Source organism: Lycium ferocissimum, chromosome 4 (assembly GCF_029784015.1).
Source record: "Lycium ferocissimum isolate CSIRO_LF1 chromosome 4, AGI_CSIRO_Lferr_CH_V1, whole genome shotgun sequence".
NCBI classification, from domain to species: Eukaryota; Viridiplantae; Streptophyta; class Magnoliopsida; order Solanales; family Solanaceae; genus Lycium; species Lycium ferocissimum.
The window spans coordinates 44,005,825-44,030,307 of NC_081345.1; the positions used below are offsets into that span (position 1 = coordinate 44,005,825).

The following is a 24,483-nucleotide window of genomic DNA, read 5'->3' on the forward strand; positions in this document are numbered from 1 at the left end:
TTTAGGCTTGATACTGACAATCTTGAGGTACACTTCTAAATATCTGGAAATAAAATGAACCTTGGAACAATCAAGAAAGTATTTTTTGTTAAAAAATTCAAAATTTCTCTATGGTAAAGTGAGTCATGAAAAATAGTTTTTTTCTTTCCTCTTATTAAATACCCTCCGGCCTCAACCATAAAAAGAGAACTACAAAGTAGTACTCCCTCTATTTTAATCTATCAATTCACGTTAGTTATCAGCTTACCAAAATTTGTTGTAAGCTTAATAAAAATAGTAATAATAATCAAATTAAAAGAATACCAGCTTAGCATGTGTCAAGTAGTAGTTATTGAGGCAAGAAAGATCTCAAGCATGTTGTTTACAGACAGGTGTCAGATGACTTTGGCAAATATGGGACCCACTACCCTGTCTATCGAGATTGACTACATATAAAGGCACTAAGCACGTGATTCGTTATATGCGGCCAGGTCTGACCAAATGCATTGACACCACGGCCGGTTGAGTCAATATGGTCCCATTCACACATTTTCTTATGACTTTTTTGCCCTTAATTAGTCTGACCAATTTTCTAGACTTTTAATGGGTCCGTTTGGCCGTAAGAATTTTTCACTTTATTCCGGAAAACGTTTTCACTTTATTTAAAAATCAACGTCTTGCCATGAAAGCTATATTTGGAATTTGAAAAATAACTAAAGACCTGTTTTCACTTTCAGTATATTCAAACAACCAAATATTCTTTGCAAAAACTATAACCAAACGCAACTCCATCTTCAACTCCAACTTCAAAATTTCAAATAAAGTGAAAAATATTTGGTTTTCATGGCCAAACGCCTACTTAGTCCCTAATACTCCGTCCGTGTTTGTCATTTAATTGTGTGTCTAGACAAAATAAATAATTTATATATATTAAATATATATATATATATAAATTTGAAAAAATATGGTTAATTATTTCTTAATTTGGTAAGTGAATACTATTTTTTAACAAAAAAAGTAAAGGCTGGGTGGACACTCTTTTTGAACCGAATGAAGTATTTATTACGTGCCTTAAAGACCAAGGTCAAATTGTTTTTTACTTTAATTTTATATAAATATTACATAAACTTTATTGCGTGAGCTTGCTCATATTGTTAGTCTCAAAGCGAGATGAAGGAGCAAGATATGATAAGAGGACAGTCAGCCTAAAACTTTGCAACTGATAATGAATACTCATAATACAATTTAACTGAAATTGTGAGGATTCATATAGTTTGAGCTCAGATTATTTGGGACTAAGAGCCCGTTTGGATTAGTTGAAAAAAGTGATTTTTAAGCATAAGTGCTTAAAGTATTTTTACGTGCTGAAAATTATTTTATAAATAAGCAGTTATGTATTTAGATAAAGTGCTTAAAGGGTTTTTAGAAGTAAGGGTAGTATTAGAATTAATAGAAAATATAAGGGATAAAAAAATAAAATATCGAAGTTCAAATAGATTTGGCAAAGACAGAAAATAATGTAACTTGGAAATTTTTATAGGTGATAACAATTAGAAAATAACAATATATCAGAGAATTTCTAATGGTAGAGTTAGATAATCCTCAAGTACGAAATATTATAAAATTATGAATTCAAACAAACACTCAGATAATGAAAATTCTCGCAACCTATTCCAACCAGTGGCGGAGCTAGTAAGAGCCGAGGGGGTTCCTTTCAGCAAAAAATTACACTGTATATACAAGATAAAAATTATTTTTTATGTATATATAGTAGACGTTAAGTCGGCTTCTTTATATTTTTGAACCCCCTTTGTTTAAATTCTGACTTCGCCACTGATTCCAACTAACTTCAAATTAAGACAGTGTTATTATTCTTATTTACATTCACCCATCTTTCTACAAAAGTGTTCCACTTATTTGTGTTTTGTGTCATTACAGTCACCTTATTTATGTAGATTTTTTGATATAGGATAAATGGAGCTTTGCTCACCAAAATTTAAGCAATATGTTTTTTGCCTCCAGTGACATTTGGATTTACGGTCTCTTCTCCTACTTTATTATTAACAACTAGGTCACACCATTGGGTAACCAAATTGAGCGTCGCTCTCTCTCTTGATCGTATTTCATAGGTAGCCTAAAGGAGGAACTAGACAAGAAGCACCAGTGGTCTAGTGGTAGAATAGTACCCTGCCACGGTACAGACCCGGGTTCGATTCCCGGCTGGTGCATTTCCTTGGGATTTGCTGTGATGATAAATCTGCGCTAAATGCGGTGATTTGGGTCTCCGTAATTGTCCGATATACGGGACGAATTGATGCGCATCTGAGCTCTCTCCCAATCTTTTTATTTATATTTTTTTTCAAATTATTGTTTAACTTAACTAGTTCACTAAGATGTATTTTCTTTCAAATTACTGTTTGGAATTATCGTTCATTAAGTTTTATTAGGGTTTCAAATGTTCATCAAAAGGTAAACTCATCATTAAGCAATGGGTGTTAGCCTTGTAGTAGTAAGTGTTCCATTGTCTTGTCCATTTTTCTTTCCAGCTTCAAAGTTTTTTATTTCTTCTTTTGGGTCACTTAGGAACAGGTATTCGACACAAGCAACAAAAATAGGACTGGCAACTATAAGTTTTATTAGGGGGTTCAAATGTACATCAAAAAGTGAATTCATTATATAAGCAATGGGTGTTAGCCTTGCAGTAGTACTGTCCCTTTGCCTTATCCAAATTTAATTTTTCTTTCCAGCTTCTAAGATAAGATTTTTATTCTTTTTTGGGGGTCAATTAGGAATAGGTATTTGGCATTTTTGTCGCGGAATACCAAAACAAAACTAGCTATTATAGGTACGGAATAGAGGAGTTGTAAACGGACGGAATTGTGATTGTATTTATTAGCTCTTATGTGTGGCGCACAATATCATGAAATGCAAACAGTTGTTATGATTGATTCGATAGAAAGGAATAAATAGTGATATAATTTTTCGTTCCTTAGTTCCTTATAATAAATATTCAATTCGCTAGAATAGAAGTTAAAAATGATATTTATACTTGTCTCTATGACATCAAACATAAGTTGAAGCAAAGATATAGAAGAAGTCACACTGAGAAGTACTTTGCTGCAAGTACCAAAGACAACTGACAATTATATGAGTTATTATAGATGAGCTAAAAATGGGTGAAATTGCGAATCTTTTTATTAGCTCTTATTTGTAGTGCACAATTTCCTGAAATATAGATAGTGGCTATCATCGATTCTATAGAAAAGAAGGATTAGTTTGAAGTTTTCGTTGGGATTTCCAGGAAAAAATAGTCTCAATTCCTTCGGTTCCTCATCAAAGATACTCCTTTTCAATTCGCTAGAATAGAAGTTAAAAAGAATATTTATACTTGTCCAATGACATTATTATTAATGAAAGCAAAGAACTAAAAGTCACACCTGAGATACAAACTGACGACCTAAAGCAATTTTTGAGTCACATTACTGTTGCAATAGAACCTTTCCTTGTGTCAAAGGAACGCAACTAAAAAAAAAAAAAAGGGGGTCGGTGCACTAAACTCCCGCTATGCGCAGGGTCCGGGGAAGGGCCGGACCACAAGGGTCTTTTATACGCAACTGCATTTCTGCAAGAAGCTGTTTGCACGGCTCGAACCCGTGACCTCCTGGTCACATGGCAGCAACTTTACCAGTTGCGTCAAGGCTCCCCTTCAAGGAATGCAACTATTTATACATAAACAAAAAAAATGTTCTTACTCAATTGGAATCCCTTCAAATCATGTAGTTTCGCCCAGAAAGGAACAAGAAAGAGCAAGCACATATTATTCTAATAAAGAGAAATTAAAGCGCCTCTGCACCATAATCGCCAGTTAATTAATATCATTAATTTAGTAATCAGTCATCAACCAAAATGCTCAAGGAAACTCTCAATCTGAGACTAAAAAGATTGGAACAAGAATGCAACCATCCATATTATACACCTCTTCCACAGCATATATGCATTTGTAGAGCTAAAGGGAGCTAAGGGGTTCAATTGAATCCCCTTTGCCAGCAGATAATATTGCACAAATAGGGTAAAAACAAATTATTTTGGTTACATATGACTGTTGAATCCCTTTGACATAAGAAAAGGATTGTAGCGGTAAATGGGATTCAAAAATCGCCAGGCACAAGTTCAAATCCCATGCGTGACTAAATTTTTTTAAATCCCCCTGTATGAATTTCTGACTCCGTCACTGTAGATATGACTCAGTACTCTATGTAACTAGTTAGTCGTATGGATTCTTGAAATTTTTGAGAAGTTCAGGGATGTCATAACCAAGCATGTCATCAACAGCTTGTATCAACTTGGGTTTCAACTTCTCAAACTTGTCAATGTTATAACCACTCAGAGCTTCTTTAAATTGTTCAACATTTGGAAAATCCCCAGCTGGCAAATGGTGTTGTTTCTGAATCTGTTTAGAAGAATAAAAACATCACTAAGACATAGTACTCCATATAGAGTTGTAACATGTTTCATCAACAAAATCTGCTTATTTTGAAAAATGCGTTTTGTCAGAAGTGCTTTTCGAAAAAGTAATTTTGGAAAGTAGAAGTGTGTGTTTGGCTAATTAATTTGAAAATCACTTTTGCCAATATTAGACCAACAAATTGTACTTACCAAGGTTTGAAAAGTGCTTTGATGGAAAAGTTACCTTTTCAAACTTCTGAAAACAACTTTTGCTACTCAAAAACACTTATTTTATTCCCTAAAAGCTTGGCCAAAACTCTATAAAATCAGCATTTTTTTTAAAAATAAGCACCTTTGACTTCTTAGAATCTTGGCCAAACCAGCTATTAGTGAATAAGGGATGACAGATACCTTTACGAATTCATCTTCCAAGTTATCAATCAGTCTTTTTTGGGTCTTCGCTTTGCCCATCATAGCCGGCATCTCCTTTTTCAGGTGACTTATGATATAAGCATGTATCTTGGCGGCTCTAGCACGTTTTACGAATTCATTTATCTGTACGTACACAAAAAAAAAAACTGTTTTTCATCCTCATTTAAAGTAAATCAGAAAGCAAAGTGTACAACAACAATTATGCTGCAATCCCAAACAAGTTGGGATCAGCTATATAAATCCCCACTGACCATATTTCCTCAATATTTAAGCATAGTTTATGATAAAAAAGAAAATTTAGGATCCCATTCAGACATGGTGAAGTGTGAACTTACACGGCGATCACAAGCCTTTTTGGGTATGTTTTTCAGGTCTGTAAGGAGATCATCTTGTTCCTTTTCAAAAAGTTCTTTCCCCAAAGGCCCGGTGAGATCCTCATCTATAGGTCTGTCATTAAATGATCTGTAAAAGCCAAACATCCATAGAGTTTAAGCAAAACGGGGAACTCCGAAAAGAAAACATTTTTTATCTTAGTTTCCATCAAAAAAGAAACATGTTGGATGACTTTACAATTATGCATTCAAATAGATAGAACTATTAAATGCACAATTATTAGATATTTGCGAACATTATCTCAAGAGTCTTAAATACAAGGTAGTAAGAAACGCGCTAGATCCGCGACCCATGCATGAAATCTCATAAGCTATGTTGCTCGGGCTCTTCAAAGATACTGCCACATCCCTGTCACATCCTAAAAAAATGCACTACTTTTGGAGGATCTGACACGCGTCCGTCGTCATTTTGAAGAGTCCGAGCAACATAGCTCATAAAGTGTAATGTGAAACTACTTGCAGATCTATATAGAAGTCCAAATGAGTAATCTAGATTTCATCTCTCAGCAATAGTTAGACCTAAACTGAAGAGTTGGTTCACTATATTTTCAAGTCATCATGGTACAACACGGATATTTCTGTTCTCACACAATCATTTTGTGCAGCTTAATCACAATTAGTTTGCTATATACTCCCTTCCAAGTCGATTATGAACTAATTGAAATATAGAGATCATACCCTATGTAGACACGTGAAACTTCAGGGGTATTCAGAACTTTGCCCAAAGACCACATCAACGCTCCATAAACCCTCATAAGCTGCAACCGGGACCAATTAAAAGAATAAATTTTAGCATAGTCTAAAAAGAAGGTCGTGAACATGAACGAAAAATGTAATATGCCTTACTTGTTGGGTATCAACTTGGTCAGCCTTGTTTAATACCACTCGTATCTTATCATCATGACCTTGAAGAGATGCAATCACGCGTTTGAATTCATCGCTAATATCAAGTTTGTGGGGATCAAACAATAGCAGGATGAGATCGCACTTGGAAGCAAACCAGGACGTCACCCCTGTAAACTCATAGCTCCTTTGTGTTCGTTGCTTTTCCCCTGATAAAACTCCGGGAGTATCGACAAATGTGATATTCTCTAACAGCTTTTTGGACACGAGAGAGAAGGAAAGTGTTTAGTTTCTATAAAAAAATGCTTTCACTATATGGTATGAGTAACGAAGATTTTATTAACTCACAGGATGGGGCATTTGAGAACACTCAAATTTTGACAAAAACGCTGTTCCAAAAGTTGTTAGGCCACTGAATGGCATGTCTGCTTGAACGGCAATTGTATTCCCTGGGATACTTCTTTCATCAGGTCCGTTCTGTATAATACACAATTAACGTCAGAGGCGTATCTACGTTGTAACCTATGAGTTCACGTGAACTCAGTAGCTTTTGCCGAATTCCTTTATATGTATTAAGAATCCATAAAATATCTATAAACATTTGATTGTGAACCCAGTTATTATTGTAAATTAAGTTGAGGTCGTTGTAGGAGTCCATATACTTCTAATCCTGGATCGCCTCTGGTTAAGGTGAACGGTTGTCTAAAGGGAAGCCCGGTGCACTAAGCTCTCGCTATGCACGGGGTCCGGGGAAGGGCCGGACCACAAGGGTCTATTGGCCTTACCCTACATTTCTGCAAGAGGCTATTTTCACGGCTGGAACCCGTGACCTCTTGGTCACATGGTAATAGCTTTACCAGTTACGCCAAGGCTCCCCTTCAAGGTGAACTATTGTCTAACAAATGATTTAGCATGCCAACACCATTAAACAAATATATGTTCAAGAATGGCTATCTGATTCTCCTTTCCTACTGAATGTTTCAGTTAACTGGCAAAATTAACAAAAGAACATTAAACTGTTAACTCCTTAATGAGACAAATAGGAATATATGGCAGACCCTAAAGTTAACTATAGTAGTTTATATATATCGAAAAGTAAACTGTTATAGAATCATAAAAACTTTGCCTAAAGTAGGGGTATACTATTTCTGGGACGTCTTTTAACAAAAAAGATTCAACTCCAGTATGATATAAGTTTTCTTCTACTCGGCACCATACCAAGGAGGACAGAAATTGAGTGAACACAGTAGTCAGTAAAAATCAGATATGTGAAAGTACCATGACGACAACAAATCTGTCCGTTGTAGGCTCCGGTCCAATATGAGCACCTATAGACATAAAAGAACCATAAATGTAAACTGCAGACAAAAGCACATACACAAGCAAGAGAGAATCTTTTTTGCTAACCGGGATAACTGGTTCTGAGTAAATGCTTAATGAAGGTTGTTTTGCCAGTGGAGTATTGACCCAAAAGCATCACCATGGGTTTGGCATCAAAGTCACTATTTGCCTGCCAACATAGTTTAATAAAGAAGTTAATGCAGCTATATGTATCACCGTCATCATGATACCGATAAGAAAGATAACATAGTTGAAGGGGAAGAAATAAAACTAAGTAGGCGTTTGGAATAGAATATGTGATATTTGAAGAAAAGTAGTATTTGAAGTTAAGTTGAAAAAACGTATTTGGAAATTGAAGTTGTGTTTGGACATGCATTTAACTTGAAAAAAAAAATTGAAATTTTGTGGGTGGAAAAGATATTTTCCCTTGAAAAACAGGTCAAAACCATTTTTTCAAACTTGAAATGAATCTTCAAAAGTCCAACATATGACCAAACATTGTTTTGGATTTTTGTATTTTTTTTTTGAAAAGGGAAAATTTTCCATGGACAAAGGGCTCCTAAGTTCTTTTCCTAGTTGCTTAATAAGCATAGCTAACTGAAATACGACACCAACCAATAAAGGAGAGACAAAATCACTGAAATGATATGTAACTTCCAGTGGCTTTAGTTTCTTGACGTACAACTTCTTCAGTCCATCGATTATTGATGTTACATAGTTTGAAGGGACCTGAGAGGGAAAAATAAAAGGACCAAGCATCATTAGTGTTTGGGACAATAGATAGTTCATGACATCAAAGTAAAAAACACTTTTCATTGACAGACGAGGACAAGGATAGGTTATTCACAAGTTAGCTACCTAGGGACTACATGGCATCATGTCTAAATTTGAACTACCAAATGAAGTCCTACTTGTAAACTGTGAAAATTATATAGAATATAACAGTTTAGAAGTTTGTCAATCATCTTAATACATCGCATAGCAGAAGCCTGTCATGTAATTTGGAGTGAAGATAGTGCGGATGTACTCCTTCAGGGAAAGGATACTAAATAGACAGCTAAAATATAAAAGCATGGCATTTGCTGCAAAACAGATGGAATCACTGAAATAAAAATAATATTTGGAATTTACAACAGGCAAACATCTGGAAAGTGCTTTAGTTAAGCAAAAAGAAAGTGCAAGATTTGAGAGTTTGCATCATAGAGGATAAAATGAGAGAAGGTGCTTGAGATGGTTTGGTCACACCAAAGGCATTCATTCATAGGTGTGAAATCATGGTAATTTAGGGTGTTAAAAGAGGACAAATAAACCTAAAATCACATGGAAGGAAGCTGTCTGAAAAGACCTACAAATCTCTTGGAGTTTATGCAGTTATTGCAAAACCGGCCCAATAGAAGAAAAAGATTCATATTGATAGTACCAATGAGTATGAAAGTTTAGTCATGTTGGTACATTTACATTAATCCCAACGTACTTTAGGAGTTGCATGCCAGTAGAGATGTCGAAAACTTTCAATGAAAAACCTATTGAACTGATACAGGTCTAAACGGAGCAATATGGTTAATGAGGATTCATATAGTCAACCCCACTACCTCAGTGTTGAAGCGATAACATAGTTGGTATATATAAAAGAAAAAAGACAATAACCACACACACCTTCTTTGCAGATTTTGACGATGAAAACCAATTAGCTCGTGAAGATAGCGAAAGACTGCCTGTTTTTCAATTTAATTAGTTAGATGCAGAGACAGCATCCACTTCCCCTTCCCAATTCCCCAAGAACGTATATAAATCATTACAAAAGGAACTGTCTTGTATGTAAAAGTAACATCACCATTACTGTCAGGTGTCCATTTTGCCACACGCTTCTTCTTCTGTAAAACATATTAAGTTAACAGTTAAGCAGTGAATGAAAAAAAAAAAAAGTGAATTTAGCATACTTACCGCTAGAAGTCCATCCAGACCTTCCATTGTAGGTAGTTGCAAATTTTCCAAGTCAACTGCATTGTATTGAAATCATTCTAATTATAAGACCAGTATAAGAGAACCAATTCTGCTTGCTAAAGAAAGCCAATATGAGGCATGACAAACAATCAACTAATTTTTAGAATAGCACTCATGTCAGATGCGGATCCAGGAACTAAGCTATATGGTTTTAACCTTTAGGGATCGTTTGGATGGGGACAAGGATATCCTGGAAGCTGGAATTATAGTCTCAGGATTGTAATTCCCGCATTCTATATGAGATAAGATAAAACCAAGATTCTGTATACAATTTATACCGGTTTTAGTTAATACCAATAACCAAACACAACATATATGTAATCCCAAAATTTATACTGGGATTAGGATTAGTATCCTAATTCCGGTAACCAAACGACCCGTTAAGGTTGTTAGCATTGAACCAATTGTATTTCTAGAATTATGGGGTTCATTCCTACTAATTGCTGCAATTTTAGTGGATTTTCACACATAGAATTATACTCTGCGTCGAAAGTTGAAAGTACTTGGTTCAGATAAACCCAGTGCCGCAATGCTACATCCACCTCCGGTCATTTGATAACTAACATGACTAACATACCGTTCAGGTATAGTTGAAGCTGTACTACTTACCTTCAGCATTTAAGGAATCACTTGTCAATGCATGACCAGCTTGAGCCAAAGAGACCAACTACATAGTGAAATGTAAAGAATGATCTGCATTTTAGAGGGAAATAAAATTAACTATAAAAGGTGAAATCAAAGTCCACACAAAGAGCTAGTACCTGCATTGCAGTAATAAACTCTTTAAAACCGAGAAATCCTTGCCGTTTGGAATCTGCAATCGCCCACACCTTAGGAAAAACAGAGAAGTAAAATGGTTTGTTGATGTTTAAACAGTAAAAGCAATTATCAAAAACTGCGAAGAACGAATATATCTGTTAATTGATGAAATATAGCTATTAAGTGACTTATTAAAATAGCTATTAAATAAATAACAAAAGACTGTCATAGAAGTCCAAATACAACTCCGAGGCTGCACATCATCAAATGGTATTTCAAATTGAAGAATGCTGAAATGAGCTATTGTCTTCATGAAATGAACAGCTAAAATTGCACTAGTTCAAAACTGACCATTCAACATAAACACCAAATAGTTAAGGTCGTAATATTGATTCAAGATGGCAAATTATTGGACAAAAAATAATCATTTAGAACACATAAACTATAGAAACAAGTAACCTAATAGATGCCTTCAGAGATGAGACAGTGGCAGAGCCAGAATTTGAACAAGGAATTTTTTTTTTCAATAATACAAGAATATCACTTCCGAACATGTGATCTAAAGCAAATTTTTGGATCCCTTTGCCACTAGAATAGAATATTCCTTTATGTGAAGGGGATTCAGCAACTTGATACAAACAAAAGAAGTTCTTTTTTGTCCTGTTCGTGCAGTATAAGTTTCCAATGGCTCCACCCTGCCTCCAGGGAAACACGCGAGCGCGCATGCACACATGTATATACATTCATACAGATAACTCGATGTTGCAATAAATATGAGATAACTACCCTAATACAGAGTTACAGAAGTGTGGAGACGATTAACAGTACTAAAAAAGTTGTAAAGAGACGCGAAGAAGCGAAGTAATTGTTTGAAATTAATTAAGCACAGAAAAAAAGAACCTGCTTGAGATCTTCACGAGGCAAGTTTGACATTGCAAGGAAATTGGTGGCATCCTTTCCGATGAGACGTCCATCCCCATCTGCGACACCATTAGTTTCAACAAATATTAAAGTCAAAGTATTTTGAACGCATGATTTCAAAACTACAATGTGTTCAGTTCTATAAACCATTGAAGGTCGGACATCTCAAATTTAAACTCTGAATTCGTCTCCACATGCACATATTTAAATACGAATGCTGAGAAAAAGAGAACAAACCTGAATCAGCAAAACTAAACCATTCTTGATAAATCTTCTCGTTCCTTTTGGAGCAATGACTGATGGGACAAGTATCAAACTCCATTCTTCACAGAAGTCAAGTTGTTTGTTCTGCTTTGGAACAAGCTAGCGCCTTCTTCTTTGTTGGAGGCTCCCCACTCTATTTTTCATTTTTTAAGGGGAAGATCCAACTTAGTTTGTTCTACCATCATTGAAAACATAATTAAGTTAAAAAAGGTATCATGGATCATATAATTAAATGAGATTAACTAATACACACCGATAATGACAAGAAATGTCTATATTATTTGGTTATATATCACGACAATATATATGACTTGATAGTATAAAAGTTCTTCATGTTATCGGGGTGTACAAGTTAAACTCTAATCAAAATATGGTATCACAACAAGTGAAGGCCTTGTGTAGTCTCATCATTATTCATAATTTTTAAAAATCAAATAAAAATCGCATCCATGAAAAAGATCAGGCCATATATATATATATATATATATCATGTACTTTGTCCATGATAAGAATTATGCAAATACACAAGAGGACGAATTGAAGACATAAAAATATAAATTCTAAAGGCGTACTTATTCTAAAAATTTAAACCTTTAGATGGAATGATTACATAATCCAACTCAAACGTGAGTAAACAGATAAATAATGAATTTAAGTATAGAATGACAATTCAAAATTAGATCAATAGAAGGTGTCAGTTGGATAACTTTTTTGAATTGTAGATTGAAAAGTATAAAAACAATTTGCATGTTGAATGAATTACAACTTTGTAATAAAATTACTATACAATAATATATTAGGATTTGGATGTTTCTGCATGAATCATAGAAAAACAGGGAGGACAAAATTGGTAACGATGAATCATGCATGCATTTTGTGTTGGTAAGCCCGAATCTAATTGCTCGAGCCAGTGAATTTCGAATGTCAGATGGTTAAATAACAAAAAAAATATCATGTACACTATGGATTAATGCTTACAAGATGAGCCTTTAGAGTTTCAATATGAAAGAATTGGGTTGAAATGGCTATACATATGTGTTATTGCTCTCTAATTTGTCTGTGTTTTTCCCTCTCCCGCTGTATATATTTGTTATGTATATCAAACTTATGAGATCAACGAGGAGAGGAAAAATACACAGTTTATGAAAGAGATGAGCCTTTGATGAATTTGTGAAAAGAAAAAATATGCGAAATCTGCAAGGCTTAACTTAATGGAAGAGATGAAAGCAGAAGGCGAAAAGAAAGGAGGGTAAAAAAAGATAGTAATTATATTGAGGCTTAGCTTAAAAAACAAAAAATAAATAGAAAAAGAACAGAAAAAGGGCAAAGATAGGGAAAATTGCAGCCAAATACCATTCGCCAATTTAGGTTACAAAATATATACACAATATATAGGTAGTGTATACTTTATACTAAATATACATAACATATACATAATATCTACATACATATACATATAATATACGTATACATATACATATAATATACGTACCTATATACAACATATACAACCAAAGTGTGTATATATTTTCTTGTGCCGAGGGCTCACCTAAACAACTTCTCCTACTTTCCATGATAGGGGTAAGTGCCGTGTACATTTTTACCCTCACTGACTCCCACTTTGTGGGATTTTCATTGGGTTGTGTCGTTTCCAAAAAGATATATATATATATATATATATATATATATATATATATATATATATATATATATATATATATATATATATATATATATATAAAGTTTAAGTTTATACTCGTCAATATAAATAATTTTTTATACTATCAAGTTAATCAAAGTAAAGTTTCCTTGAAATGTGAGGTTTAACATCTTGAAAATAAGATATATTATTTGCAACAATAGATAAAGATGACTATGATGTAAAAGTTAATTACCCGTGTATATTACTTAAACTAAAAAAAATGTGATAAATATTGGGATTTTGTTCTATATATGTCCACTTGACCATTTAAAATGCTTTATAAGTTAAACTTTTATACAATGTATTGAAACTTTTATTCTATTTAGTTCCCTAAAAAGTAATTACAGGTAAAATATTTACCATAAGTGGTTTATAATTTAAAAATAAATTAGTAGCATATTGGAAAAGTTTAAATTACTCTAATGGTATAAATATTATTTATTATGGTATATAAGTTAAATCTTTTTTCAATATGTCAGTGCTGTTTTATTTTTTTGGTCTCCCATATAATGTTCGATATGGGTTTTAGGCCCGAATAATCAGGATTCGATCCGCATAAGACGATTAAAGGGAGAAGCGCTCCCGGATGTTCTTTCTGCTGGCATAATTTGTTCTAATGGAAATCAATCATGGGCCACAAGTACCTCAATTTAAAATCATGTTTGCATACACAAAATCCAGAAGTAACATGGCATAACAACATTTCCTCAAATAGGTGGCATCAGAACTACAACTCATCCTGATAAGTTATTTAGCTAGCAAAAATACAAATAAAAGAAAGAAAGAATATGATATCAGAAATGATACAAAAGTAAGATCAATAAATAGATCTATGCATATGCTCGTCTTCTAAGAAGGGCTCGGACCTATGAACAGAATAACACAACAAAATGATGAAATGAAGCAGAATGAACAAGAGGCACCGGAGGAAAAGGACTGAGAAACTTGTAAATTGTGTTTGGTTAACTTCCGCCATCTTTCTCTTATATGATATCTTTAAACTCCAACAATTGCACAAGTCAAAAAGTCCGCTTTCGACTGTGTATGTTGCTCGGACTCTTCAAGAATATCAACTAATGCGTGTCAGATCCTTCAAAAGTAGTGCAGTTTTAGAGGATCCATCACGGGTGCGACAACATTCTTGGAGAGTCCGAGCAACATAATGTGTAGCTAATGATTCAAGAAATGCCAATGGTTTTCCCAAGCAACCAGAGCACCAATGAAAGTTCTAGCCCAAATATTGTGTGAATAGAACTTCTATCCAGCATGAATCCATAAATTGTTACTCCTGCTCTGTTGTTCTCAAAATATGTCACTGCAACAGCGTTGTCAAAAAAAAAAACTACCATTAGATGATCTCTAGCTATGCATTAATACAAAACTTCATAGTAATAAGATTAAAGTTATATCCACTGATAGATTATCAGTATATTTTAACATGAATAGTTATATGGCAGAGCTTAGGGGGGGAGGAAGCAGGTTCCAAATCCCATTTGTCGGAAAATCACACTGTATATACAAGGCCAATTTTTTTTTATTATGTATATATAATTGGTAATGAACCCCCTTATTAAAAATCCTGCCTGTGTAATAGGTAATTTAACTTGATGGTGCAAACTTATTATATCTTGTAGGTGTACAAAAGTTAAACTCATAGTAATAATAGTGCTCACTTTTTCAAGGGAGGAAATAAGAGAAAACAACATTAACCAGCATATCATACCTAGTGCCTGTCTTTTCTGGAATGAAATTGTGCTATAGGCATATGCAGGGACAAAATTCGTATTATCCAACTCGTCTTCTTCATCTCCGACATCATCAGCGTCAGATGATCCTCCGGAACATACAGGGAAAACTTGATCACAGGTCACTCGAGTAATTGGAGTCCCAGCCTCAGTCGAATCAAATGAATCTATTGTTGCGCACACATGCCACTTGGCTGCAAGGCAGGTTACAGATTGAGCCTTGTGTGTAATTCTGGTTGCACTTCGCAACAGTATCATGAGACCAGCAAGAAGGCTGACAGAGCAAAGCTGCATATTAAGACGACAACATTTAATCACGAGTAACAGCAATAAGAGACGATTCAGGATGAGGCCGAATGGGAGAGCCAGGGGAAAGGAGCTAAACTGCTAAACTGGAGGTCAATGTCTAGGTACTCCCACCGTCTCAAATTATTTGCTGTATTATATAATCACTCTTTATTGAATATTTACTCTATTCATGTGTCATCTCCCTATAATTGAGGTGTTTGTAGTCTTCAAGAACAATTACTAAGGGTAAAATGGGAAAAAATTAATTAATATTGTCTTGAACTTCTAAAATGACACATAATTTGAGACAACTATAATTAGAAATCACGACAAATAATTTGAGACAGAGGGAGTACTTTCTTGGCTTCATTTTATATGACGATGTTATTTGACTGAGCACGAATTTTAAGAACGAGAGAAAGAAAGATTATAGCTACATAATAGAAGTACCCTTAGCACGCTAAAAGACCATGTCATTACGGTAAAATGAGAAGTTTAAAGTTAAAGATGTACCAAATATAGAAAGGTGTTGTTCTTTTGGAATAGATTAAAAATCAAAGAGTGCCATATAAAATGGAATAGAGGAAGTGATTGATTTGGTTAACATGCTGTGTCACCAGAAATACTTAAAGACAGTGAAAACAGCATCAGTACCACAAATTCAGTGATAAGATTGTGATCAATGATGTAGTTTCAAGATTCATGTGCTTACGTTGAATACAGGAAACAATGAGAAATAAGAATGGTTATAAGGCATACCGCGAGTTCACCACTTTTGTAGATATGAAGATCTGCAGTAGAGCGTGTGGTCATGAGAAGGGACGCGAATTGACTTGCTGTAATGAACATCAATGCCCACAAGATGAAAGACCGGTACCTATGGCTAATAATCCTCAAGTGCCTCCTAATTCTAAGGTGCTCTCTCAACACCGATTCAACATCCGAATCTACATGAAAGAACTGCGCAAAATCTTGTAGTCGGAGGATTTGGAGGTAACATATCAACCGGAAAAGGATACAGACTAGGAAGAACACGACCGTCCTGTAAAGCCAAGAACTCAGCTCTAGAATACATGCAACTGTGTCACTCACAATGACATTTCCCAAGAAGGGAATTCGGGTCCCACCGGAACTGTACCACCAAATCTTGTACGCGCATTCAGCAGCAAAACATGGCAGGACAAATGTGAATAGGATCTTTAGTGAGCTCTGCATTTTGAGAAGAAGAATTGTTGTTACATCATGTTGTTCAAGGCATATAACTTGCCACCTAGCTACCAAATACTGATGAACATGTCCAAAGATGGATTAAGGATTTTAAGTTTATGGGTTCTTAATTCTCGAACGGGACAACGACTGGGTTCAATATAAATAACTTGTACATATTTAAATGAATTTCTTAATACAAATATAACGTTTAAGCTAAAGCTACTAACACTTAAAGTTGATCAATAGTCCATCCTCTCAACTTATATATAAACACTCTTTCTATTTCAAAATACCTCAAATAATCGGATACAATTCTACTGATCATATTGTCCTTTGTACTTATCAAAACTTTTAAGAATTCATTTAACTATTCAAATTTTAAATATTTGATCTGTTGTTTTCTATCAGACTATTTTTCAACAATTGCTTCTTCTTTTTTTCCATTAACGTAAAAGCCAAATCAAAGTCTTAAGCACTGTTTATTTTCCAACCATCATGTTTTAAAAAAGAATAGAGGAACAACACTGTCTGATCCTTGAAAATGTTTAGCAAATTTACAATTCCAATGGTAAAGAGAGTTTAAAAAATAAATTTAACTTGTATACATTCAAAAATGCAAAAGAATTTTTACGCTATTAGGTTATTTAAAAGAATAATAACACATTATCGTCTATAATAAGCACGATTAGTAAACTGAAAGAGCTAAAAAATTTCACTAGTCTACATAAGTTCAATCCAAAACAAAAAGATAGTAGTCATATCTAAATCAAGCCATGAAATTGACCGACAATATAGCAAAAGTGGAAGTGAGAGGAGAGAAAGAGGATTTAAGTTATATACACAGATAATGGCGGAGCCAAAATCTCCACCATCAGCATTCAAAATATAAGAAAATAATCCAAAAGGATTCAACATCTACTACGTATACATAAAAATAATTTTGACCTCCCATATACCATGTAATTTTCAGGCAAAAGAGATTCAAATGAACCCCTCGGGCCCCTAGCTTTGGCCCTGTACACGAACATTGTAAAAATTCTTTTACACTACTTTTTAACCGTTAGTTATGAACTAGCTAGGTTCTCCTGGAACGCTAGCTAAGCTAATCATTTACCTCTAACTACCCAACAAGTGACGTCAAACGTGACTGTATAAATATTTTTTCGCTATCCATGCATAAAACTCAAACTCGGGAAAAAAAGATAAGTAAGAATAAAATTACTCCCTTTTATGTGAACCTATTTGACTGGATACGGAATTTAAGAAAGAAGAGAACTTTTAAACTTATGGTGTTAAATGAGTCACATATGTTATGTGTAGCTACAAATCATTGCATAAAGGTAAATTGTTTTCAAATATAGGAAGGGGCCATTCTTTTAGGTTCAAGTAAATTGAAACGGACAGAGTGTACTTACATTGAGTTGTTCAGTGTAGCCTCTTCTAACTGTTTCACTCTCATCACAAAGCTTATCAAGGAACAAAAACCTCCTCAATCCATACTTCTTAACAAACCGTGAAAGACAAACAAATGACAGAGCAGCAACACAGCTAAGCGACAGCTGCACAACAGCATCGTACGGTCTACTGTGTGTAGCATCACAATCTCTACAAGCCAGAAGAAAATGCGAAAGGCAAGGTACGATAATGGCGAATAATACGAAGACGAACCATGAAAGACAAGCTGAATACGGGTCAGATTGATCCACACACATCCATTTTAACCATGTTCTGAAACTGCGTAATTCGTCGTATGAGTTTGATATTGTTCGTTCTATTTCCTTGCTCTTGCTCTTGTTCAGTAAAGTTTCGTTCTTGTCACCCATTCGTGCAAAGCTTATGGATTCCTGCTATAATCTTAAGTTAATACACAGTAATAATTGAGATTACAGACTTAAATTCAAATATATATATACATATAGAATCTATGCAAAAGTTATTAGTTCCTGTGAACCCCTATATTATACCACTACTAAACAAAACAGGAATTAGCTAACGGACAAATTCTGTTGCTAATCCTATTTGGCGACAGATGAACAACGAATTATCAAAAATTATGTTAGCTACTAGCAATTTAACAATGAATTAGCAATGAAGATTATAGCTAATTCTAGTTCTTCTTTACAGGGTACACTAGCTCCGCCTCTGAGTAACTACCCCACTAAATACTTTGGTAGATAACAGTTACTTGGTATCTCTGCTGGTGGTGGGAGGCATAGGCGGAGCTAGAATACATGAAGGGGTCATCCGAATGCCCTTCGTTCAAAAATTATACTGTATATAAAGTCAAAATTATATATTATGTATATATAATAGGTGTTAAATCTCCTTGGCTTCTTTGTATGTTTAATTTTTATCTGGCTCCACCACTGGTGGGAGATAGTAAGTACTCATATAAAACTAGTAAATATAGTTATCCAGACTGTGGTGATGGACGGTGACAGATACCTCATAGAATTAATTGAGATGCGCATAATCTGAATGCTACAGTTTAAAAAAAATGGAGTATCATACCTGAGATTTGAGTTTGTGATCTGAAGCCCTTTACTGTTTATTAGAAGAAAACTCTGTTTCTTTAAGACAAAATTATGATTTTGAGGTGTAAAGAGAATGTTTGCTTTATGTAGGGAGAGAATAAGTGTGGAGGAAGGAAAAGAAGATTCTGAAGCTTTATTTTAAGCCAAAAAGAAGAAAAAAAAGGCAATGCAGACTGGCAGAGGACAGTGAGAACTAACAAGTGTAGTATCCTTTTATAATGAAAAGTTAATTAATTACTAATGCCGTAGTGTTTCTGGATTCTTCCAATCACTGGCCAAATTAACTTGGCATCTGTGATTGAATTGGTGTCTATTACAATATTTCTCCTAACTAGACTACTTGTATCATACTTTAAATTACTTTGTGTTTTGTAATAGTAGCATGTACATGTTGAATATTGGTGTCTATTACAATATTTCTCGTAACTAGACTACTTGTATCATACTTTAAATTACTCTGTATTTTGTATAGTAGCATATACATGTGTGTTTTTTTCAATTTTATGTGACACTATTTACTTTTCTTTCCAGTTTTTTCTGAAAAAGAAGATATCTTTCTATATTTAAAAGTAATTAAATTTGAAATCTTTATTTTACGCTAAACGACATGTTCTTGTAGAAAAAATTTATCAAGGAAGCCGGGGGTAGGAAACTTGTATAATATTATGAAGGTGACAAATGGACTAGTTGGCCAAATTTGGAAGGATAAAAGTAGGTCAAATCAATAAATATGTCATGATTCGATTAGTCTATAACTTATTTGAGTTAAAATGAGTTGCCTCAGGATAAGTCAAATAGAGTAGAAATAGGGCTGCTACTCGCAGAAGGCGAATCCAAAATTTTACATCTATGAATTCAACCATTAAGGTCTATAGCATTTAACTTATTGTATTTTGAAAACTATAAATTTAATACTATATTTATTTTTTACAATATTTGTGAGTTCTTACGCATAAAATTATGTCACTTGTAAAAAAATAGTGAATTCAGATGAGTCAAATGTTGTAACGCTATATCCTACGGCTCTATCTTTACAAAATAATCACTGTCATAAAGTTTTACATTTTATAGAATGAAATTAGACAATGTCCTGGAGTTTCCTGTAATATTTGAAACATAGCCATTTTATTAGTGTTTGATTCCAATTGCATAAAATTATGAGATGATTGGAGTGAAGAGTGTATTCTCTCAATGATTTGCTAGCTAAGGAATCTTAGGTAAGTCCCCGTGTCAACATATACTGGGTAACCAAGGCTGTAAATATAGCACTAATTAAAATTGATTTGTTAGTTAACCATTTTTTGTCTATAGTATATATGAAGCAATAAAAGATACACTTTCCAAATCATAGGCTTTAATAAGATGACAAATCTCATAATCTCATATATGCAGATCAGCAGCAGCTACAGGTGTACCAAGTTTATAGAGCAAACATGCGATTATGCATATGGCCAACCTGCCCATTTCCACTTTCATTATAACCACATGTGATGTCTACCTTTCTTCTCTTTAGAAAATGCATTTGGCATCTAATATTATGGGCTAACAGTTAATGAAATGATGAAATTTTTGATGATTCGAGTTCAATTTTCAACAATAGAGTCAAAAAAAAAAAAAAGAACGATAAGTGATTTCTTCTCATTTATCAAGACTTTGATGGTAGAGATATTCGATATTTATATTCGTGGAAGATAACAAATACTCGGTGTGGTGACAGTGGTAGAGCCAGAATTTTGATCACTAAGGAAATTCAAAATATAAAAAAATATACACATGAAAAAACCAAAAAAATAAAAATTTAACATATAGTATATACACGTACGTAGAAGAAAATTGACCTATCTATACAATGTGATTTTTAGAAAAAGGGGTGTCAATCGCCTTAGCCAATGGTAGCTCCACTGTTGCCCCTTCGTATAGTCGAGGAACACGCAAGGTGACTCGAACACCATCACAATTGAAGAAAAATGTATATTGAGAACTAAAAAGACAAGGGTAGTATTATATTATTAATTTATTATGCAGAGTTTTTGTCATAAACTTTATTCTTGTCCGAATGACACATTAATACCTATTTTAGGATCAAACATTTTCTTTTTTACTTAGATTTTTCAATACGCTAAATACTTTTAAATATGAAAGTTTGCGGTTTATGGTACATGTCTTTTAGTTGCTAACCATATAATTTGTTTTAAAAAGTGAGAAATCATGCTTAAATCAACCTTCAAGAGGGAATAATGTAAAGGGAAGGGAAGGTAAAGAAATTTGGTAGCAGAAAGGGAAGGGGTTAGGTGGTACAATTCTTGGTAATCGAAGAACATTATTCTTTGATACGTGTGCCACTTGTTTTTTTTCTTATTTGGTAAGGAAGCACCATTATTTTATCGTACTCTAAAAGTTTTCTATTATTAATAAATATAGTATAGATCACCAACAACAACATACCAAGTGCAACATCACTGATGGGGTCTAGGGAGGGTAGAGTGTACGCAGACCTTATCCCTGTCTTGAGAGGTAGAAAGAGGGTTTCCAATAGACCCTCGGCTCAAGAAAAAGCATATGAAACCAGATCAAATAAGAAATAACGGGGAAGATGCAACCTTGACAAAGAACTATAAAACCAAGCCAAAGCATTCTTAAAAAAAGAATAGTAACTAAAACAGAATACAAATACTATATAGATCAATAGACATTCTCCCCCAACTTTACTTTAACAATCAAACTCTCCCCTCAACTACGAACAATAGACATTCTACCTCCTTTATCCTATGCAATGCCTACTTTACCGTGGACATTTTCAATCCTCTATCTATGTAATACCTTGTTATATATATATATTCACATAGGTATTAGATCTTTATTTAAATTCATATTATAAGTACAATAATCCTTTTATAAATTTATCACAAAGGTATGTTACTTTTATGATTGATATTTTAAGACACGCACACACACACAAACACACACACATACATTACCTGTTATTTTTACATATATATTTATATCTATACTTAAGTTTCACTTCTCCCTTATTCTCTATTGTCAATATATAAACGAGTTTTGATTGTCATTAATGGAATACTTTAAATTATAATTTAAAATTCATTTATAATAAATAGATAATCTTTTAGGAATTTCTTATAGAATATACTTCTTTTTTTATTAATTATTTTGTATTACCTGCATTGAAAGATATTTATAAAGTTATTATAACATGTTATTTTTACTTGTATAAATAGATATTAGAGTTTTGATAATTATTAATTAAAAAAATCTTTTTCTTCTCATTTATTTCATTATAGAATGACATTAAGCTATATATTCAGCTAGTATTTCTCACTTTTCTTTTTTCTTCTCGAAATTAATATTTAATTTTTTATAGAATTTGTTACATAGATTAAAGAGATTTAAAAAATCATGATTTTAAATAAGTGAAGTACAAAAGACAAATTGATAATATAAGGGTTGTTACCCTATTTAAGGAGGGTCAAAATAGTTTACAACATCCGGATAATTAGGGTTAATTAAAGTTAAGAGTCGCCACCTAATTATTTACGGTGAATTAGGGCACCTATGGTAACTAAAGTAACTATCTAAAGTTGATTTGTTTTAAAGTCTACGAAACCAAGTGATTCTAGGTGCGGGTTCAACTAACCTAGAGGGAAGGTATTAGGCATCCTCTAAGTTCCATTAAAATGGTTAGTCCGTCCGGACTCAATTTTAATTAGGCTAAGTGTGAATATTACATTTTAGAAAATAAAGTAGTTCGTAAATATTGTTAAGGCTCTTAAAAAATGTTATTTAGAATAAAGCTTGTACTAAATATGATGATCTTGCATAAGAGGAAAACTTCAAATGCCATTTAAAATAAAATTTATAAATACTACGAGATTTTAGCTAAAAATACTATTTAAAGTAAGACTTGCATAAAAATATATAGGTAGAAGAAAATAAGGTTTATGCAGCGTTTTAAATAAATGTTTGATGTATTAGTAATATTTTGAAATTACGGTAGTAAGAATATGACCCCTTTAATTCGAAAATATGAATTTAGGCTATCAATTATTCTAGAAATGAATATTATAGATACTATAAACAATTTAAATATATATAACAAAGAAAATGAAACTTAGGGGATTAAATATTGGTTTCCTTAAATTAACTACCTTTTATACTAAAACTAAATCACTAGTTTCACTAGAATTCGTCTAAGTTAAGAAAATGAAGTAAGACAAAGTGTTAGCCATACAAAACAAATCAAAATACACAACCATAAGATAAAAGAGAGGGAAAGAAAATTTAAATGGATGCCGGCCCATTTTCCGTTGCCCACCGCCGCGCGGTTTTTTTTTCTTCGTTAGTTTTCACGTGATAGTCGGGCCTAAGCCTTGATAGCAGTTATATCGCATAATGTTGCACTATGCTTGAAGAGATTAGATTAGGCGACTAGAGAATTTGTTTTACATTTTTCTTTCTCGTGGATAAGGACCGACTCGAGAGGAGTTGTGTTGGGTTTTAACCCAACGCCGAGTGCGGACGGAGATGACGAGTCGCTTGGACTCGTATGCGAGACGTCATGCAAAAAAAAAGTGAAAAGAAAAAGAATCAGCCCATAATCAACAGATAAAGCTAAACAATATATAATATAAATTGGAAACAACCAATGAATTATGTATTGTATATATTTAAGTATATCTCGGTATACTCATTTATAAGGATGCATAGAAGGTTAATATCCATAGGCAAACGAAACATCCAGCCGAAAACGAGAATTCGCAGTTAAACTAATAACATATAAAAATAGATAAGTCGGCAGCAAGGCCCAATACCAAGCGAAGCAGTTTAAAGGAAAATAGATGCAAGCTCAATGGTGTATCTAGGCAACAAAAGAAATGAAGAAAGTAGACCCAAACAAGTGGGACAATTTCAATTTCTGGATATGCCCCTGTATACACATTACATATATATTCAGGCATACACGCACATGATCGAATAATATCACAGTATCATAGTCAAATTCGAAGGGAAAGGGGAGAGGAGGACCACGAAATCAAACAAACATCTCTTATGTCATTAGTTTGTACACTTAAATTTTGGTTCAACATTTTAACTTAAGCTTACCTATATGAACAAATGACTCAAATCAGCTAATTTAGACCAAGATGACAATCAATCAGGTACAAACTGTTATAAACTAAGCACAAACAGGTCTCTGAACTAGATTGAGAAGCGTAAAAAAAGAATTTTGGATGTTGTACGTTGTTGATTAAGATGAGTTAACTTTAGGCACCCATTCTATCATCTGATGGCCTTTACAGTAGTAAAAGCACACAAACAAGAATCGAATACACCAACATTCAAACCAGCTTTATGACATGTTTTTGCCTTAATTCTACAAAAACGAAAAAAAGAGGGAAAACCATGAAGTCGAAATAATCTTATTCCTTACTAGATTAATGTGGTTGTTATTTGTTTTATCCTAGAAGTGATAGAAGAACCGATTAGTTTCTCGAACCAATGATCACAGACTCAGACCAAGATACCAACGTCTCATATTGAAACAAACCAAAATCCAAGAATGACGTTATTACAGGATCATGAAAAGGCAGCAAAGACACATAGAG

At 33.7% G+C, this 24,483-nt stretch overlaps 2 protein-coding genes and 1 non-coding gene across 11 annotated transcripts; 1 reads left to right on the plus strand and 2 right to left on the minus strand.

The window, feature by feature from the left end:
* The first annotated feature begins 2,136 nt into the window (after nt 1-2,136).
* Nucleotides 2,137-2,207, plus strand: TRNAG-GCC (transfer RNA glycine (anticodon GCC)). Its single transcript has one exon. It is a non-coding gene; the product is annotated as a tRNA-Gly (tRNA).
* Nucleotides 2,208-3,779: 1,572 nt separating this feature from the next.
* Nucleotides 3,780-12,620, minus strand: LOC132054757 (EH domain-containing protein 1-like). 7 transcript variants are annotated; one of them, XM_059446723.1, is made up of 17 exons: nt 12,360-12,620; nt 11,355-11,556; nt 11,097-11,176; nt 10,199-10,267; nt 10,047-10,104; nt 9,378-9,433; nt 9,268-9,307; nt 9,090-9,148; nt 8,049-8,162; nt 7,500-7,602; nt 7,371-7,420; nt 6,441-6,569; nt 6,096-6,347; nt 5,928-6,007; nt 5,193-5,319; nt 4,837-4,980; nt 3,780-4,429 (listed from the first exon to the last, which is right to left on the minus strand). In XM_059446723.1, exons 2-17 carry the CDS (start codon nt 11,437-11,439, stop codon nt 4,244-4,246), a joined length of 1,632 nt encoding a protein of 543 aa, XP_059302706.1. In that variant the 5' UTR covers nt 11,440-11,556; nt 12,360-12,620; the 3' UTR covers nt 3,780-4,243. The 7 variants fall into 7 exon arrangements, with proteins under 7 accessions (XP_059302706.1, XP_059302712.1, XP_059302711.1 ...); XM_059446729.1 differs by lacking the exon at nt 12,360-12,620 and having other exon boundaries at nt 9,398-9,433; nt 10,199-10,251; nt 11,355-11,391; XM_059446728.1 differs by lacking the exon at nt 12,360-12,620 and having other exon boundaries at nt 9,398-9,433; nt 10,047-10,130; nt 10,199-10,251; nt 11,355-11,391.
* A 1,124-nt stretch (nt 12,621-13,744) lies between these two features.
* LOC132053187 (uncharacterized) lies at nt 13,745-19,044 on the minus strand. Of its 3 annotated transcripts, none has more exons than XM_059445095.1 (5): nt 18,837-19,044; nt 17,741-18,169; nt 15,876-16,325; nt 14,807-15,116; nt 13,745-14,398 (listed from the first exon to the last, which is right to left on the minus strand). In XM_059445095.1, the coding sequence occupies exons 2-5, from the start codon at nt 18,146-18,148 to the stop codon at nt 14,262-14,264; spliced, it is 1,305 nt and encodes a 434-aa protein (XP_059301078.1). In that variant the 5' UTR covers nt 18,149-18,169; nt 18,837-19,044; the 3' UTR covers nt 13,745-14,261. The 3 variants fall into 3 exon arrangements, with proteins under 3 accessions (XP_059301078.1, XP_059301079.1, XP_059301081.1); XM_059445096.1 differs by having other exon boundaries at nt 17,741-18,172; XM_059445098.1 differs by having other exon boundaries at nt 17,741-18,179.
* Nucleotides 19,045-24,483: the final 5,439 nt, after the last annotated feature.